Genomic DNA, 20715 nt, shown 5'->3' on the forward strand with positions numbered 1-20715 from the left:
CAGATAGTTATTTTATTTCCTTGACATCTGATGGGAGGACATTCCACAGGAAGAGTGCCACTACCTCTGTAATAATAATAATAATAATAATAATAATAATAATAATAATAATAATAATAATAATAATAATAATAATAATATTATTATTTCAAGAACATATATCCTCTGTCACTTGAAAGAGTGCAATTCCAGAAATCAGTTTCTTTAAAATATATAACTTCTCCTTTTAGTTCTAATGTGACTGCTGTTAAATTAGCGTGATATATATGTGATTACATCCTTAACAAGCCCATGTCCTGCTACTTACTAATCTCTCTGGTTGTTTGATTCAGTCAACCATGTTTTAGGCATGTTCCCCCACCCTTTGCTTTATGTGACATATTGCCTGATGAATAGTTCTGGAGAACTCAAACACTTGCCACTTGGGTGATATTTTGGTTGATCCTAATAAAAGTATTGCCGAAGTGGATTTGGACATTTTTTACTGTGTGTTTCCTTTTACAAGTTTTTGTTCTATCAATTTGTTTTGGGGTTTTTTAGCTGTTCTTATTTTTATCTGCAAGCCGCCTCAACTCCCTGTCAGGAAAGAACATAGGTATAATTTAACAACAACAATCTGTATATTCTATTCAATCCCTTTATTTATTTCATGAAATCATTTATTAGATCCCAGTTTATTTGCATTTTTAAAACAATAAAATTTGGAGATGCCGTATTTGCAATTAAAATTTTGCATAGTACTGTATATGGCAGCCAAGAGGCCAATAGGGCCGAGAGTGCCATAAGGCCAAACATGAAGTCCGGCACTCTTCCGTTGCGCAGCTTTGCTACTGTCCGTGCCGATCCAAAAGTCCTCCTGCCTCTTTGGCTGGTAGCAGAGTGAACACAGCGGCGAGAAGCAATTGCAGCCAGTGGGTAATAATTCAGAACAGACACAAAGGCGTTCCTTATCTTCTTAGCCTTTAATCATGAAGTTTAACAGCATAAATCAGACCTGGCGAAAGCTCGCCCATCCTCCCTCTCGCATAGCGTACCAGAGGCAGACTGAGACACTCAGAGCAAACCACTCCCGTAAGTGTCTTTGACCACGCCTCAGGAAAGAGACGTCACTCAGAACTCTTTAACTCTGTGAGTTCTGAAACCCATAACACTGTATGCTTCCATAGTTTAGAAAAGTGTACCTGCTATATTGCTGTTCCTGTGTCATTCTTTTCAATAAATACCAAAATCAAATTGCTTGCTGCTTAAAATTCTTCAGTGAATGGCGTAATTATGATTTTAATGCTGTGCTGTATGAAATGTCTGATGGTTTTGTTTTTTTAAGGAGCTGTACTTTCTTTAATTCGAAAGGCATCTTTCAAGATCTGAAAGGATGGCAGCAATTAAAAAGAAAATACTATGGGGACAAGCCTGCAGTGCATGGAGGAAAAGATTGTTATTTGTTATTTACTTATAAAATTTCGGTGCTGCCCTTCATCCAAGGATCACAGGGTGGTTTGCAATATTAAAAAAGAAGACTACATAACAAAAGAAAACAATAACCCCTCCCCCCACAGTTTTAAGGGCCAGTGTGGTGTAGTGGTTAAGAGCGGTAGTCACGTAGTCTGGGTAACCGGGTTCGCGTCTCCGCTCCTCCACATGCAGCTGCTGGGTGACCTTGGGCCAGTCACACTTCTTTGAAGTCTCTCAGCCCCACTCACCTCACAGAGTGTTTGTTGTGGGGGAGGAAGGGAAAGGAGATTGTTAGCCGCTTTGAGACTCCTGAAGGGGAGTGAAAGGCGGGATATCAAATCCAAACTCTTCTTCTTCTTCTTCTTCTAATTAGCCAAAGGCCTGGGAGAAAAAGAATATTTTTGCCTGGCGCCTAAAGACATATAACCAAGGTGCCAAGCGAGCCTCCCTCTTTAATATCTGTGAAGCTTTACATAAACTACAATCACACCATGGATCCCAAATGCCTTGGTACTTGGACGTTTTGGCTCCTGAACGTCACAAACCCAGAAGTGAGTGTTCCGGTTTGCGAATGTGCTTTGGAACCCAAACATCCAATGAGGCTTCCGCGGCTTCTGATTGGCTGCAGGAGCTTCCTGGAGCCAATCAGAAGCTGCACTTTGGTTTCCGAATGTTTTGGAAGTTGAACAGACTTCTGAAGCAGATTCTGTTCAACTTCAAAGGTACGACTGTATATGTAAAAAGGGAGCAAGCTTTCAAGGACAGATTATTCCATCAAGCGTATGTTTATGCTTCATTGACTAGTCAGTGTAAACCAATTACAAAAATCTTGTGTGCTTAAACTTGATCAGGTTAATCTCCTAGCAGCCCTTTCAATTGTTGCCATACAGTTGGTGTCCATGTACACTTGTATATTAAATGGAAAGGTGATATGGTGGTTCTGGTTGCTGAATTAAGTGAACCAGGATAGCAGATGATTAAGAAATAGCAGAAAGAAAAAGAAGTTTGTTGCTAGAACAAGATTAGTTATCAACATCAGTGGATGTTATCAGATGTTGAAGCACATATGGAGTAGGAGACACCAAACCACCAGCAGCTGCCTACTGACACTGGTGTAATTACATGTAAATGCAAGCAGGTCTTGAATTCCTTGACTTTTTTTGCACCTTGCATAGTCCATTAATGAAACTACCAAAATACTTAATTGCTTCAGGAGCAGATTTGACAGCAGGGATTGGAGGACTTATTTCAGCCTGAACAGTTTCCATGAACAGCGCTCCATTGATTTTTGTGCATACTTTGTTAAAACAAATTGTAGTTTTAACTGTAGCACTGACACTGGTGGTGGCTGGAGAGGAATCTGTGGCATGCAACACCTTCCACCAGCTACTTGCCATCGTGGACAAACAGTATGGCCGCAGATATGTATGTGCTTTGGTAACCTCTAGATTAGACTGCTCAATGTGCTGTATGAAGGGCTGCCTTTGAAGGCTTCTCAGAATTGGTTCAAAATGTTGTTGCTAGGTTACTAGCTGGGAGCCACTATTTAAATAGCTGTGATGGCTGCCATTCCACTTTTTGGATTCCACTTTTTGGATTCAGATTACCCACTGCTGCCACCTTCCCTAACCCAAGCTATATCTCTCGGCTTTGGGGAGGGGGGAAAGGTAAGGCAGCAGTTCACAGATCCTCCTTCTGACAAGAGTTATGCTTGCCTTGAGCCTGCTCATGGGATTCAAAGCATACACCTCACAACTCTTCTAGATATGAGCACTCATACGCCTCTCTCCTTTTTATGCTTTTTCATTGCTGAGAGGAGTGCAGCTGAGCTATAGTCACACTCTGGCAGCAGTTGCCAAGGCGGTGCCTTCTGCGTAGATATACCGTATTTTTCTGTGTATAAGACGCCCCCCATGTATAAGACGGCCCCTATTTTGGGGACTCTAAATAGAGCTAATCGCACATTGGCGAAGCCACCAATCGACTGCACACTCGCTGAAAGCAAGCACCAATTGCTCACCCAATTGCCGCAGCAGCCAATAGCCAGCAGACCTTGCAGCATCCACCAATCACCCGCAAAAACGCCGCAGACAATATCCGGCTTGTGGCAGCCACCAATCGCCCATCCCACCTCTCCACTATCCATGTATAAGACAACCCCAAATTTTTAGCATAATATTTTAATAAAATTACCTAGTCTTATACTCGGAAAAATACGGTACTTGAGCTGCAAGTCCCATCATCCCTGACTACGCACTAGCCAGCAAGCCCACTGACTTATCACTATAATCAACTCTGCATCTGGATTGAGTTTGAAAATATTCACCTCCATCCACTCCACCGCTGGTGGCCGGCATGGATTTTGAGACCTCAGAGCCCCATCTGGAAAAGAAGAAATAGAACTGAGTTTCGTCAGCTTGCTGACAGAGTATAAAAGTGAAAAGCCTTGGCATTCTGAAGTACACCACAGAACAATAATATATTATTATTTTCCTTGTCTATCATTTCAAGCCACATAGGTATACCCAAGAGGCAAGAAGATTAATGCTTTCATCTTCTTATTTAGTAGACTGGACTGGCTCTATTATAATCATGTTAGTAGTAATCATGTTAGTAGGAAGACAGAGTATGGATTCCACGAGTGGCTCCCACTCAATATATGATTATCTCAAAAGCAAGTTAACATTTGAAAGTGACTTCTAGCCTCTTCCCCAAACAAAAATTACCGTACCGCCGCTTCTGAGGTAATGCAGAAAACATTATTCACCTGGGGTTATTTCAAAGCAAAACACAGAGAAAATATAATTTTAGTAAGCTGGCACTGACCCAGAGGTTGAACCAAAACAAGCCGCAAACATTCAGAGACAGAAGCAGAAATCAAAGTATGATTGTAATTAAAATGGGGGTTTTTATGTAGCCTTCATTCGAATGTACTTTATGAATACCATTTTTCTGAACAACTGCAGACCCAATTTAAAGATGGAAAGAAGAAATTGCATCCTTTGAGGTGCTGCAAGCAGAATGAAATGGTTTTGCAAACACCGGTATTAAGACATTTGTGTAAGTCTCAGAAATGAGCCCAGCTGAACAAAAGCAGACATTTAATGCACTTTATTCTTGTTTAATTCATAGAATCATAGAATTATAGAGCTGGAATGGGCCCCAAGGGCCACCTAGTCCAAACCCCTGTAATGCAGGAATCACAACCAGATCATGCATGACAGGTGACCATCCACTCTCTGCTTAAAAACCTCCAGGATATAAATATAAATATAAGCAGGATATAAATTGCATCATTAAGACTGCAATCTGATACCTACTTGCCAAAGAGTAAGCCCCACTGAATTCAATGGGCCACACTTCTGATGGAGTGGTGTTGTATAGAATTGTGCTGCAAGGCTGCAATCATATACAGTCATACCTTGGGTTACAGACGCTTCAGGTTGCGTTTTTTCAGGTTACGGACCACTAAAACCCGGAAGTACCAGAATGGGTTACTTCTGGGTTTTGGCAATCGCACATGCGCAGAAGCGCCGAATCGCAACCAGCACGTGTGCAGACGTGGGTTGCGAACACTGTGGGTTGTGAATGTGCATCCCACACGGATCACGTTCGCAACCTGATTGTCCACTGTAGACACTTACCTGGCAGTGAGTCCCACTACTGCTTATTTCTGAGCAGATATACATAGGATTGCACTGTAAATAATCTGTTGGCTATAGATGAAGAGCGTTTAACGTACAGACACTGTGGCAAAATATGCTAATCTTCTGACATTATTTGCATATAATGTGATTTGTATAAGCAATTATTATGTCTTCTGGTTCATTTAATTAAATGAAACTGTTTCCACCATGAAATATCCTCAAACGTCTGCATGTACTGAGGTACTACAGCATCTATCATAACTGATTAATCCATCCATTTAAACAGCGGATCTCTATAATCCGTTGATAGCCCTACTATGCTGGCTGTTAAACTAACTCTTTAGTCTGGAGTTGTGATCCCATGTATAGTTAACAGAATCAATTCGCCTACTAGTAATTTGAATCTTATGGTAGATATGGGTAGCCACTCAGCCTAAAGTACAGTGCCACACTGGAAAGTCGATGCCCAGATTTTCCCACTGTGCCTATTTCGCAAAACATAAACCAAAGCTTTTATTTTTGAGGATCCTCACAGCTTTCTTTTCTGTCTCCAAATTCTAGTAACACAATGAGTCACAGTAAGCTTAAATGAACAACTACAATGGAGCCAACTACCCTCTGTGTCTGATTTTAAATGACTGTTTTGTTGGAAATTTAATGAAGCTTATATTTGGGAAACTGAACCTGCGCTCTGAAATGAATGAGAAGACCTTCAGCCTGGAGTTAATAGGGGAAAAGATGATTGCTTCTCCAAGAAACAATGCAGCTGTCAAAATTGCTATTAATGTGTACATACTTTTAAGACTCTCTTCATACATAGAGATTCATATGAAGAGTGTGGGCAGATGTGGAACAGGAAGAAGAATGGGACTTGTTAGTCAGTGTGAACATATTCCTTTCAATTAATCATAGCAACCCTTCAAAGCTCTTAAGGGAAATCATTAGAGTTGCACTTTCATATTCCTTCCTGCAAAAAAAAAAAAAAAAAATTAAAAAACCTACACTACAATATGTCTTTAGAAAGTAACCATGTACTGGTTACCAAAAAGTTTTGTCTGATGTGTTCCAAAAGAATAGCTCTTTTGAAATATTTAGCAGGTTATGTTGAAGTTAATTAATCCTGTTTGATGTAGGCCAGGGTCTGAAGACACATGGAGCCACATTCTCACTGAAGCTAAGCAGGTCTGGGTCTGGTCAGTACCTGGATAGATGAGTGACTAGGAACCACATGCATACTTCATTGAGTTCCATGCTACTTAAGCTGACAAATGTGCACAGAGACAAAAGTGATGCCACTGGTGATTTCCAAAGCGCAAGGTTGAAAATGTGGGTCATCCTTAGGTTAGATCAGCACCATGCTCTAGTTACAAAATACTGCTGAAGACTATTGAGTGCTGCTGCTTTATCTAGGATTATTCTCTACTGGAATTATGGAATCTTAGGTAGACAATGCACATTAGCCTTCCCAAGACTAAATCTGTGCTGTACAGAAAAGCAAATGTGTGCAACAAAAAAATCCTTTTGAGTGCCTCCAGACTATCACTACTATGGAGGAGGGATTCTGCATCCCAGAAAATTAGTTTGTACAGTTAAAGTGGATTTGAGCACTCTGTTATCCCGTTGATGCCCCCCGTCAGGCACACGGGACTCTGAACTTTTATTTAAATACTTTTAAATAAGTCTCTAGCCCTCCTAGAAAGAAAATAATGAAGTAAAGTAAGCAATTTCTGTGAAATGAGCCAGCTTGGCTGCTCCCGCCTGCCAGGTTTTTAGCCAATAAGTGAAGTCAGAGCAGTGATTGATAAGTGAGTTGTTTGGACACCAGATGATAGGAATATTTAGAGTCCTAAAGAGCTGCTATTTTCCCCTCCACTTTCTTGCACTTTTCCTGCTTCTGTCCTATTTCCAGTTCTTTGAATCTCCTTAATTTGCCTTTGCAACTTTACTATGGTGGGTTCATCTTAGATCAGGTAGTCCTTAGAAGTTATTTTCTGCAAATTCTATTATTAGAAGAAAGTCCCTTTGTGTAAGCCCAGTATTGGGTTTAAGATGGCACTAGAGAAAACTTGGAGTTTGTGTCTATAACAGCTGCATGGCAGGCAGAAATTAAAATATGAAAATATAGTTATGGACAAAGCTTCACCACAATTGCACTGTCTAATTTTGTGTTATGCCATGCCCCCATGGCAGCCACTTTGTGATTTACATCCATGACAAGTATGACTCCAGCTATTTTTATTTATTACAGATCATTATTGTGAAACTTAGTTTGTATTATATCATAGAATCATAGAGTTGGAAGGGACCCTGAGGATCATCTAGTCCAACCCCCTGCAAGGCAGGAATCTGCAGTTGTCCCATACGGGGATCAAACCTGCAACCTTGGCATTACCAGCACCACGCTCTAACCAAGTGGGTTGATATGCAGGCTGATATTTGTTTTATTATTTATTTGGGGGCAGGGGGTTGTATATGATAGAGTGTACTGCTTAGATGTTCCATATTAAGGAGTACAGAGATATGTTAAATAAATAAAAGTAAGTAGATCATATTCTGCAATGCAGGGAAGTTACATGGTAGATGAGATAATGAGGAGAAGGTTCCCCATAGGCAGAAAATTTTGAAATCACTGCTCTGCACGATACCCCAAATATGTCTTCGTCTTTTAAACTGAACATGGAAAATAAAGTCTTGACAGCGAGTTTGGCGCTTCCAAAAAAGGAAAACCTGATGCTTTTCATGTCTATTTATTGTATAAGCTTTCTGTCGCTCTGCTTCTAGTTAGCATGCCATGTATATTTACAGAATAAAAGAGGAGGAGGCTGACTGACAAAACAATTCTATAGAGTCCAGTTAAATTCAACATATGCCCTGAGTTGAATAAGGCTACCAAACTGGAAGAGGTTTCATAACTGTGTCTCATGATTTGAGCATATTTTTTCTTTCTGTAATGGTATGTCTATTCTGATTAATGCTATATATGTGTGTGTATTTACCAAAGTATAGCTTAAACTTTTTTGGTACATGAGCTCTGTCCTAGCTTCTGCCAACCTAGCAGTTCGAAAGCACGCCAGTGCAAGTAGATAAATAGGTACCACTGCAGTGGGAAGGCAAACGGCGTTTCCGTGCATTCTGGCACTCGTCGCGGTGTTCTGTTGTACCAGAAGCAGTTTAGTCATGCTTGCCACATGACCCGGAAAGCTGTCTGTGGACAAATCCCAGCTCCCTCAGCCTAAAGCAAGATGAGCAATGCAACCCCATAGTCACCTTTGACTGGACTTAACCATCCTTTTACTACCAAGAAAATCTCTGCTGGACAGCACAATAAAGATGCAGTGGAGGCAGCAAAGTATACCTTCTTTGCTAGGTAGGCTTGATGATGAGGCCTCACTTGTATTTGATTGCATTCAAGTGGAGTTTTCCTCCACCGGCATTCGAGCTTGCTTCTTCGCCCTAAGTTCTGGAGTATACTAGGGAGCCAAACAGGCTCTACAAAGTGGGAGACAGCACTCAGGAGCAATCATGTCAATGGCCCAAGCCACTTGGGTGTTCCAAAAGTCAGCCAGGGCTTTGACAGGAGCACCAGTATTATCAGCTGGAAAATCCCCCAGAGCTGTCTGAAAACCCATTGGATACATCAGCCTCTGAGGGCAGACTATCCTAATAGGTCTTCCACCTCCACAGAGTAGAAAATATGCTGAAAGCCTAAATCTCAACAGGAAGTGATCTGATCGTGACAAGAGACTGGTGTTAATATCCCCCACTTTCTAGAGTACTAGCAGTGCAACTTTGAGCTTGCAGCAAGAAATTATGCTTACATAATGCAAATATGGAGACATATATGGGGATGGGGGAAAGTATATTCCCAACCTTTCACTTAAAATAGAGGAAATAAACAGAATCATGTCAATAAAAAGAATCTCAACCACTTCCCAGGAGGAAGTAAGGCAGTCAAAAAGAGATAGTGACAAAAAATGGCATCCATACATTTTTTAAATGGAAGGAACTTAAACTGTTTAATCCACAAAGTGTGATAGTTCAGAATATCCATAAAGCTTTCTTTATAACGTACTCAGTTTCTCCTCCTTGAAATGGAGAACTGAAAATGTTTATAGCGTTCTATTGACCCTTCTATTCTCCTAACAACGCAGACAATAAACTATAGTTAGGTTAGACTGTATGCAGACCTGAGTTTCCTGTACTGCTGAACAGGAAACAGTGAAAAGGTACAAAGTAATGTTGCCAAAGAGGTACCAACTAGAAGGGTTTTGTGTTGCAGCCACTGCTGTGGACCATGTGCCTGCACGGGGATGCCTTGTGGGTTTTGGGTGCGCCAATTTAGGACACCCAACACCTGCCTTAGAAGGTGGGAAGTGAAAACCATGAGAAGAGCCAGTTGAACACAATATATGCCAAGCTTCCTGGAAACCTCAAGCAGGAAATATTGTGCTGTTTGTGAGAAGGAGATACTTTGTGTGCATGTGAATCACTGGCTAACCAGTTAGAACCAAAAGAACTACAGTTCATTAGAAGGCGGCTATGGGGGCATCCACCCTCCCACCATGGATTTGAAGGGTCTTCAGAGCCCCAGGGGTTCTCGTGCCTTCAGAACACACCCAGTGAGCTCTTCACTCAGATGAATTTATAACCTTCTCATCCTCAGAGCCTGTCAGCAACTGGGAACTTCTGCACCCTGGGGTCACCCAGGACCCACCCAGGCTCAGCTGCAATTGGCTACACCAGCCATTCCGGTTACCTGCTCCTGAGGAGCCTGGTTCTTCTGAGCCTTGAGGCATGCACTTAATTGGCAGGTAGCTGCCTCTTTCTGCACCTCCTGACACTGGCACTCCCCTCTCTAATTTTGCAGGTGAGACAGCTGCTGCAGGTAAGTCAGCAACCCTGTCCACAGGTCCCTTCTAGTCCTCTGCTGCAGATGGGCATATCATAGCTTCTCCTGCTCTGCTGGAGATATCTAAGGTAACTCTGAGTCAGGAGGCCCCATTGGGCCTTCAAAGTTCAGTGTCTTCATCTCCTCTGATGGAAGCATGACACCAAGTGGATTCTGGCCCATTCTGAGAAGCTTACGCCTACATACATTCATTAGCCTTCAAGGTGTCATAAGACTCAAATCATTCCTTCAAGCATATGGATCTCACTGGTGTGTTTGCACATGAGTTTACATCAGGGCTGCTAATTCCCCACAGCTTAATAGTCTGATCTGTCTGGCATATGAGAAAGGCCCCTCACAGCCTGCTGATCAACACCTATTGTCCACTTCTGTATGTCAGTCACCCTACTAACTTATGGAATCTTCCATTGTGAAAATGGATATTGAAATGGTATGCTAAATAGTCACTGGAGATAGATTGCTCAAAGCATTGTATATGTATGAATAGGCATCTCTGCTTGTAGGATGGGATATTTGCGGGGGAGGGAATTAGACCTACTGATGACATTTTAAGATGAATAACAAAAAGAATAAGGAGGTGTGAATAACAATAAGAGATGGGAAAATTGGTGTAATTTTGTCCATAGCCAACCAAGCAGATTGTTCTACCAGTCACTTAAGAAGAGCAGCAATCAGCTTACATGCTGCCATGATTACAGGCAATGGAAAAGCCATTTATTTGAATGGAGTATTTTAAATACATACATACATACATACATACATACATACATACTGTTATCTGTATAATTAAACTTATTCTGTAATTAAGATACACACTGTGGATGCTATGGCTAAAGAGCAGTTTCACTTTAATGTATCATTATCATTCCATTTCTTTTTATTTCTCACTGTAATCTGTAATCTATAACCACAGAAAGTAAATGACTGAATGAATAAATAAACACAGGAAGAATAATTTAATGATAAATTTCTATGGATTGATTGATTGCATTGCATTTATATACCACCTCCCCCAAGGGACTTGAAGAAATATAGATGGTTCTCCCCACCCCATTTTATCCTCACAACAACCTGTGAGGTAACTTAGGCTGAGAGACAGTGATTGGTCCAAGGTCACCCAGTGAGCTTCATGGCTGAGTGCGGATTTGAACTCTGGTCTCTCAGGTCATAGTGCAACACACTAACTATTACACCACACTGGTTCTCTTACACCACACTGCAGTGGGTTATGAAGTTACTATATGACTGGTCCAAAATAAGAAGCAACGAGGAAGAAAATATTTCCAAGTTTCCAAGACCTCCATATTGAGAAGCTGAAGTAAGCTTCCTTGCAAAATGCAATAGTGATGGAGTGGATGAAGCCTTGAACAAGGACAGGGAGCTAGAAACGTCTGGTTGAAACTTAACTTACTGGAGGACAAGATTTGTTGGAAATGTCTTGTTGAAAGTTGCATTACAGATAACTTTCAGTTGTCAGTTAATGAGTAGTGGGTATGGAGTTGAAGGAACAGCTGGAACGCTGTCTGTTAATTGGACTTGTGACAGCACTGTCACAGTGACCGATGAGACAGGTAAATAGCCTGGCTGTTGAATGACTATTTTTGAAATCTGAACAAGTCTTTTATTGCAGCTTGACACCACTGCCAAACCTGATCTCCAAAAGCGCTTTTCCAATTATCCCTTGACAATGTCAACTAGATGGAAATGGTTGAGCAAAACTTCTAGAGAGAAGGTTGGGAAGACTTGCAGCACAAACCTATGGGCATTAATTGGAAATAATTTCAACTTTGTTCAGTGGGGCTTACTTCTCTCTGTGTGTGTCCATAGATGTGTTAAATCTGTAATAATTTGGAATATATTCCTCCTCTGGATTCCTAGGCAATGCACATTAATTTTAACGCCACTCTTGAGATATGTAGTTATGGAGTGGACGTATGTCAAAAGCTTTTGAAGCCATTGTTTTATGTGAAGCAGGGGAGCTTTCACAGACTTATTATAAGTCTTTATATAATTATATATAATTATATATATAATATAATATATAATTATAATATATAATATTTATATAATTATAAGTATATTATTATTATTATTATTATTATTATTATTATTATTATTATTATTATTTTATTATTATTATTATAAGAAAACTTCTTTAAAAGAATCATACTGCTGGCCTAAATTCATGTTGGACCAGTAGAATCAAAAAAGCTGTTTGCTACAAATAAAACTCTCACACCATCTGCTATTTGTAGTTATATATTTCTAATCTGTACTTGGTCCAATCCACAAAGCCACATTCATATATTTAAAAGAAGCCTTTTCTCCAATATAGTCACAAACAATTTTCAGTTTTGAAAATAATGTCACTAAAATAATCTCTCCCATGTTTTTGAACAAAACCTTTAACTGTAATCATCTTCTTTTTTTTTGAGATTCTATATACATTACACTGATCACCAATTAATTCCCTTTAGTAACAGCTGCAAACTGCTCTGCAATGATAGCAAATATATTTATATCACTAGTTTGAGACCAATTGAATCTTAATTCGCATGAGTCCCCCAGATGTCACCATAATATCATTTCCATTGGCTTTTTAGACACTGTTTTTAGATTGTTTTGAAACCTTCCGGGGGGGGGGGGAGAGAAAATTAATGCTTCCTCTTGCCTTTGATGCTTCATAGCATATTCAAGATAGATTCTGTGACAGGAGGAAATCCCATAAACATATGAAGTTATCTTGTACCAAGTCAGACTACTGATTGATCCATCTTACTGGGGTCCAAAGCAACAGAGCATCTGCTTTGCATGCAGACGTTCCTACGTTCTGTCTCCAGCACCTCCAGGTGGGGCTGGAAGAGAGATCCCTGTCTGAAACCCTGGAAAGCTGCTGGCAGTCAGAGTAGCCAGTACTGAGCTAGATGGTATGTTCCGATGTTTGCCGTGGCTTGTAACAGGTCTCCAGGGTATCAGGTTCAGGTCTTTCTCAGTCCTTCCTTCAGGCATTTATTTAGGTGGAGGTACAAGGGACTAAACCTGGGAACTGTGTGTGCAAAGTATGTGTAAAGTACTATCACTAATATATAGTTTCTCTCATATGGAGAGGGATTGTATTATTAAACAGGAATTCTAACAAGTGTGAATTCAGAAAGCTATTTGATCTCAGTTTGTAAATTCAACAAATTCTGAATTCTTTAGATATTTCCTTCTGCTAGATGATGCCCAGGCTGATGGCATGTGGGCCAAGGAATATTATTATTATCATCATCATCATCATCATCATCATTATTATTATTATTATTATTATTATTATTATTATTATATTATTATTATTATTATTATTATTATTATTATTATTATTATTATTATTATTATTATTATTATTTTACACATTGGAAGAACAAACCTTTACAGTACAGGTGAGGGGATTTGATTTTGTTTCACTTAGTTTCTTTAGATGCTATATTGTATCAGCATATTTTATTCAACTTCCTCTGTTACAATATTTATTTAAAAAATCAGTTTGGGAGTTTGACAGTCTTTCCTTTTTCAAATTACTTCTCTTGTAGCCTTGAATTCTCTCAACATGAAATTAAGTAGCACTATATGATACTAAGCAACATACTAGCAAGAACTCAAACTGCTGAAATCAAAATTCAACTGTTTGTAGAGGATCTCTTGTGTACTTGTGTATTAAGAGGAAAACTTGAATACAGGAGTTTTCAGGTAAAGTGGGAGAACTTTACAAACTAATGCAATATCAGTGCAGGAGTCAAAGAAATGTTGTTTCCATGGTTGATGGGGGGAATGACTTCTCTATAGCACTGTTCTGGAAAACCTGTGGGTGGAAAATTTGGGAAAGCAGCTCACAAGAAAAGATTCCAGATGACTGATATTTCACCTTGAAGCTGCCTGGAGGATGGAACAAGCTTCTCCTGCTCCAGAAGCCAGCACTTGAACCCATGGATTCAAGTTACACAAAAGGAGATTCTAAGTAAACAACAGAAAGAACTTTCTGAAAGTAAGAGCTGTTCAACAGTAGCACAGACTCCCAAGGTAAGTGGTGGACTCTCCTTCCTTGGAGGTTTTCAAGCAGAGAGTGGGTGGCCACCTGTCATGTATGATCTAGTTGAGATTCCTGCATTGCAGGGGTTTGGACTAGGGGACCCTGGGGTCTCTTCCAACTCTACAGTTCTATGATTATAGAATCATAGTGTAAACTTCCAATCTATATTGCATCTTCCTCTACCTGGTTTGGGTAAAATAATAATATTAAAGCCTTGGAGAAAATATTCTCACAATTTAGGACTCCATGTAGTTTTGCCCTGAGAGATTATTGAACACACATAAATTTTCACCTCTGTCACTCACAACCTAAATTAAAGTTTCTTCATAATATCTATGCTGATTCTATGCTTCTACTAACACCAGCATAACCTAGCCATGCTCTTATTCTCCTCCAACAGCAAAGAGTGCAAAAAAACAGAAAACTGCAGGAACACCAACATCATACCTGACAACTAGGTTGCCATGCACCTATCATGATGATGTGACAACAGGAACATCATAATAATGGCACTGAACCCAATCCATGTATCCTCTCATATGTGCTGCAGAAGCAAATGCAGACATGTAGTTTGACCCTCAGTCCTCAATTTCCTAAATTATTTTGACCTTTAAAAACAGCAGTAGAGACAGACATAGTAGGAGCTAGATGCCGGCGTATTTGATTATAACTGACATGATGAGTATCAGTGAGCTTATCTTCCCTGTCACCAGCAGGAAAAATTCAACTATTTACCATTAAGAGTGTCTTTTGAACACTTCTTCCACCCAGAACTGTTTACATCCACTGGGGCAGGGTGGAAGCCTTTGATTGTAAACCCATCAGCAGTACTGCAGTCATTAGAATTTTTATTTTCCAGCATGAAACAGAATGTGGGTCAGCTTGAAGGCAAATATGACAACTTCTACTGTGAACTTCCAGTTAATCAGAGCAGTGCCGTTTTGAGAGCCTTAAGCAGATGGTTTTCACAGAGTGCTATTACAGTAATGGCAACAGAACTGATGTGTGCTCCAGTTCAAAAATAAGCAACATGACAAAGTAACTATAGAAACTGGATCTAAAACTTGATCCTGACTTGTTTTGACTAAATCATAGCTTAAACAAACCACAGTCTCCAAAGTCTGGAGTTGTGGTTTGTTTACAAATGGAAGCAGATACATTTGAACTTTCCGTGGCCATCAACAACAGTCCTCAATGTGGCTACAATTAAGATTTATTTTTCCCCTGATACAATTAAAGAAATGTTCTTGTACAGCCCCACTGGTAGTCCTGTGCACCATATCCATATGCTAAAAAGCCCACTTGGGTGGCTGAAGAATCAGATCATTTTAGCCCAGTTTGTGTTTTTGTTCTGTTGGCAGGTAAGTCAGATTTGGCTGGCTGTGCCCCACTGGGAAAACACAGGGTCCCACTTTAGCTTCTGGGGTGCAAGCCACTGACAACATTGCACCTTTCAAAGCAGATTTATAGGACTGGACTATAAATAATCTGTAGTCTATGTTTCTAGAGAAAAGAGCTTATTTGGATGTATTTGTCCACATATGGCACAATACAAAAAAAGCATGCTTCCATCCCAATGAGACCCATTAGTTTCCAAGAAATGCAATGTGGCTCCTTTAACGTAGTCTGCATGGTGACCATTTGACTTTAAAGCTGGTAATATATGGAAACTGTACAGATAAATATCTACCTTCTTAGAACAACCTCAGTGTTCATAGCAATTGCATGAGCTGTATTAAGATGGTGACTTTTATAATAATAACTAAACAGCTGTACATGCCCCCAAAAGACGACAATCACTGATGGCAGGTATTAAGAGGTTATTGAAATACCCATTCTCTTCAAAGGGAAGTTCTTCTTCACACAACACATGGTTGGAATTTGCTCTCACAAGATATGATGATGGGCATCAGCTTAGACAACTCCATGGAGGTTAAGGCCATCGGTGACTGTTGGGTTCATCCATACTTCTGCTTGTGTTGTGCCTGGAAAGCATAGGTCCAAGTGGTTTCCCCCATGCCCTTGCTCCTTTCCAAGGGAAAACCTGCTATTTAGTGATAGATCAGAACAAATGTCAATCCAAGAAAAACCTAAATTGCTGTTTGCTTTGATTGAGTGCTAAAGAATGGGAAAGCAGTGGGACAAGAGGAAGCACGAATAAACCTTTAGACATGATGTTATGTGATACCTCCAGCATCAGAAGCAATTATAGTGGAAGAGTGCCATTGCCCTGCTTGTGAGCTTCCCAGAGGTATCTGGCAGCCACTTTGAGAAACAAGATGCTGGACTAAACAGGCTTTTGAGCTAACCCAACTGGGCTTTCTAGTGTTCCAATGTATCCCTCACATTGTTCCAAACAGTTATTTTCATACTGGGCCCAAACTGTAGGATGGTATGGAATGTATTAGGCAAATCTGAAGGGGGAAATGACTTTCCATTACATGTATCCAGTGTTTTGGGCCATCCATGATTCTTCTGCTGAAGTGAATTTTTCCCAGGCAGGATTGTAGTTCTGGAAAAGGAAGCACCTGAGCATTAATTTCTCTTACCAAAAATTCATTGGTTACAAGTGGTGCCCAAGTGAAGCCGTTCTTCTGTTCTGAGGCACCTAGGAGGAAACTTTCCAATTATTTTCTTATAAGGGTCAGTGGAAGATAATAGGAATTATATATTTAGGCAGCACCAGAGAGTAGCCAGCCTCCAAAAAAGATGTCTCTGGGAGTTTGTTGTCATTACTAATGCAGAATCCTATCAGGAGTAGATCACTCAGTGAGGCCCTTTCTATCTGTGTACCATTAACTCTGACTTCACAGACACACATCAATGTGTGCTTTTTCTGTGTGTAAACATCTGACTCCATATCACTTTGTAAACAGACAAATCTGCAGCTGATGAATTAGGCTCTTGTCTGTGAAGCCTCATGCCACATGTGTTAGTCTTTAAGACATCGTAACAGACAGCAATGGTAGTGCAGCTGTTCTGCTAGAATTTAACACTACATCTGATTCTCACAGTATGTATGTCCACCAAGGGACTGCACAGCTTTCTTTGCTGTGCTATGCATCTGGGCTGTGTACAAATGTATCTACCTATATTCAATGTGTGTGTGTGCAAAAGTGTGTCCGAGATGTGTGTGATTTCTCCACCCACCCACACCTGGTTCTCCATCTCTTCCTTTTCAGCTTATGCCATAATAAAACACCTTAGTGTTTAAGGTGCCACAAGGCTCCCTGTTGGTTTTCCTCAAAGCTGCCAACACATCATGGCTTGTGTGCAGGTATGTATACGTATATAAAGATCTGATCCACTGGGATTTGTTATGTTTGTGTAATCACATCTGGTGTTTGAGGAGGAGAGAGCTTTCCTCCTAAGTGTGCTTTGTAGATTCACTTGGGTCCTCTTGGGGCTATTTCTGCTCTTTTATAAGCATAACTGGTTATGCTGCTTTGCAGTGTTCATTACCGCTCTCTGCATGTGGCATTTTCCGCAGTCTGCATGATGTGAGTTACTTGATCCAGTGGTGCTGAAGTGTCACAGGTGGATTTGTTGGCAAGGACAACCACCTGGGATTCTTTGATCCACATGGTTTTGCTTCCTTCCAAGTTGTTTCTAGTCGGCATGACATATGGTCTAGTATCCACCTACAGGGAGTATCTAATTTTCCTTCTTCCTTCCTCCACAGCTTGTGTGGCCCACTTTCTTGGTTCATCTCAGGTTATCCGTGCTGTGCCTTGTTTGCTCCTGCATGAGGGACACTGTGGTATCTGACATTATGTGTTATTCAGAAGGGCAGTGGTACAGCTAGGGCTGAGTCTTAGGATAAAATGTAGGCCTCCCCGGCTTGGCATCCTGTGTCTGCACCTAGGCTGGCATGAGCATGCCCAGGGTCTCCTGGGACTACTGATGCTGACTGCATCCTTTCCAAACTTATTTTTTTTAAAACAAACATTGTATTGTCTGGGGTTGCAGGTGCTCATTTTATGATTTTTTACTTCATCCTTTTCTACAGCAACCCAGCACTTATTCGCAAGTCAGGAGCAAACCTCCACTTTACTATGATTGAAGTGGGTTTAAAGTGAAAAACTGCACATAGACTCTTTCTTTCAAAACGGGGTTGGCAAATTCGTTGTAGAAACAGTCCTAAAACATGGGATTTTTTAAATATTTTTTGGGGAACGGGGGAGGCAGGGGCAGGAGGGAAGAAGTGCTGGTTCTGCTAGTCACAAATGGTCACACAGGTCGTCTGAACGGTGCCATCCCTAGGACGAGGGTCCAGAGTCTGAAAGGGGGATGGCAGAAGCGGGCTGTGCGCGTCCAGGCTCCTTCCAGCTCCCGTGAGTCTTTGCACGTCTCCCCTCAAACTCCGCTAACGCCCTCGCTGTTGCCTAGGGATGCGACTGGCCTCGGCGTGACCCCTGCCTGCCGCTCTTCCCCTTTTCCCGCCCGCCTGAAAACTGCCCCGTCCGCTCGGCGGCGTCTCCTAGCCTTCCCTGGGCGCGCGCCGCTGCGCCCTCGCGCCACCCTCCCGGCCACGCGCGTCTCCCCTTCGCCCCCTCCTCCTCGCGTAGCCCCACCCTCGCCGCCCCTCCCTCCCGCTCCCAGCCACCCTCTCCCGCCTCACACTGGAGCCGAGCGTCATTTCAGCCTCAGCGGCGCTGCAGACATGGCGACGACGCTGACAGCCGTCCAGCCGCTCACTTTGGACCGAGGTAAGCGCGCCACTGCCGCCGCCGCCTCAGGTCCGCCCCGCCTTGCTCGCTGGGGGGAGGGCTCCGAGGATGCCTTGTCCGTCCGGGGCCATTGGAGCCCCATTGCTGCTGTTGCCACGAAAGGGTCATGGGAACCGAGCCATCCTTGAGAGGCTGCCCCGTTTGTCCGCTGCTGCCTTTTGGCCGAAGGAGCCGAGAGCAGGCGGGCAAGTGCGCCAAGGAGGGAGCCGTGACCTCTCGCTTGAACCCTGCGCCGGAGTCAAGCGTCCGGCTTTTGACGGGCGGGAAAGGGCAGCCGCGAGCCTGGGAGAAGGGCGCAGGCAGCCGAGCTGCTGGGATCAGCTGTGGCTTCCGATGAGCGCGGAGGGAGACTCGAGGCAGCGAGCGAATGGGGCTCGGGGTGGGAGGATGAAAAAGAGGGAAACTTTGTGTGAGCTTCTGCGCCAGTTTGGGAAGACTGGGGAGCCGGATTGCACCCAGGTCATCAGGATCCCGTTGCCTGGAGATCAGGGACTCGCGGGTGTACCCACCTGCACCAAAATGGCAGGTTTCTTAAGAAGAGCCCTGTCGCCAGAAATAAATGCAAAAGCCCACAGTCCAGAACAGCAATCGGTGTGGAGGAGATTCGCAACTCCACACGTAAGCATGCATTGGAAATGCATTGGGAGGGGGAAGCTACTCATTTGTCACAGTTTGGCCGCACAAGGATTACTAATGTGGTTTGGAGTAATCAGTCTTCATTGCTGTTTACTTATTTCACTGCATAGCATGGCCCGGAGCTGATTTCTCCTTGCAGTGTACTGATGTATCCACAGCAGTGGTAGAGGAACCGTGGATTACTTTTCGGTGGCTCTTTTCGCCTATCGTCACGTCCTCCATCAAGCATCTGCTAGAAAAATAAGCTCTCGCAGGGTGAGAAAAGGCTTGCACGTGTACAGAACCAGAATCAAAGCTGATTTGAAAGCTCTTGTGCTTCTGATCCCAGTCTGTATTGCATTGCGCTGCTATGATGAAGCTTCTGGTGCCAATTGGCTGAGCTGGTGTGATGCCATGGAATAGCTAAACCCGTTCCCAAACTGTCAGAATGTTTGCAGTCTGGTTCCTGTGAGAAAAGAGAAAGCTGGCAGTTTGGCTGAAATTAAACCCTAATAGAGACCTTAGGAAAGAAAGAGCATGCCAAAAGGCAGGGGGGCAGGAATTTGAAACCCTCCTGATGTTGCTGTGCTACAACTCCCTTCAATCCCTGATGATCACTTTAGCTGGGGAAGATAGGAGTTGAATTCCAGTAATACCTGGAGGGCCACAGGTTCCCCATCCCTGTACTGAGAAATAGAAAACTCACTTGGAGAAGACCCCCAAGATATGGAAATTGAGGAGCAGAGACCCCAGTCAAGGAAAGGGCAGGTAGAAGAGACAACCCTGGGGTGGGGGGAAGTATTGGGAACTGGAGACTATTGTGGAGATAGGCCTGCCAGATCTATAGCCTTAGAGAGACTATACCTTTAAGAATTTCATATAAGGGGGAATTTGTTACCTTGGTTTAATTTAGTTAAACTAACCACTTCATTCCTTCCCTGTAGACTTCTAATTTGATACTACTGCTGTTTGTAGTGGGAGCATGGTATATCACTAAAGACAGCTAATTGATTGGTTGTTAGTCAAATTTCTCCCCCACCTTTCCTTCAAAGAAGAAAATTGTTCTTCTTCATTGCACTGAGAATAACCCTGTAAGGTGGGCTAAACTGAGAGATAGCACCTGGCCCAAGCTCACTCACTGAGCTTAATGACTGAGTGGGGATTTAAATATCCTTCCAGTCTAATAACCACTATACCACACTTTCCCCATTTAGCACCTGTTATATTATCACTGTCATCCTTGATGCTGCAGCTGAGGAATTCTGTTGCATTCTTCACTGCTATAATTAAGTT

General features: G+C 42.1%; 1 protein-coding gene across 3 annotated transcripts in view; it reads left to right on the forward strand.

Moving 5' to 3' along the window:
- Positions 1-18660: 18660 nt before the first annotated feature.
- Positions 18661-20715, forward strand: part of LIN7A (lin-7 homolog A, crumbs cell polarity complex component) — a 43580-nt gene continuing 41525 nt past the window's right edge. The window contains exon 1 of one of the 3 annotated variants that reach the window (XM_081211279.1): positions 18661-18786. In XM_081211279.1, the coding sequence (XP_081067405.1) occupies positions 18741-18786 (46 nt within the window). In that variant the 5' untranslated portion in view covers positions 18661-18740. The remainder of the gene's footprint in view (positions 18787-20715) is intronic. The other 2 variants (XR_014012466.1, XM_081211278.1) reach the window with 2 other exon arrangements.

Source organism: Podarcis bocagei, assembly GCF_964188305.1.
Source record: "Podarcis bocagei genome assembly, chromosome: 10".
NCBI classification, from domain to species: domain Eukaryota; kingdom Metazoa; phylum Chordata; class Lepidosauria; order Squamata; family Lacertidae; genus Podarcis; species Podarcis bocagei.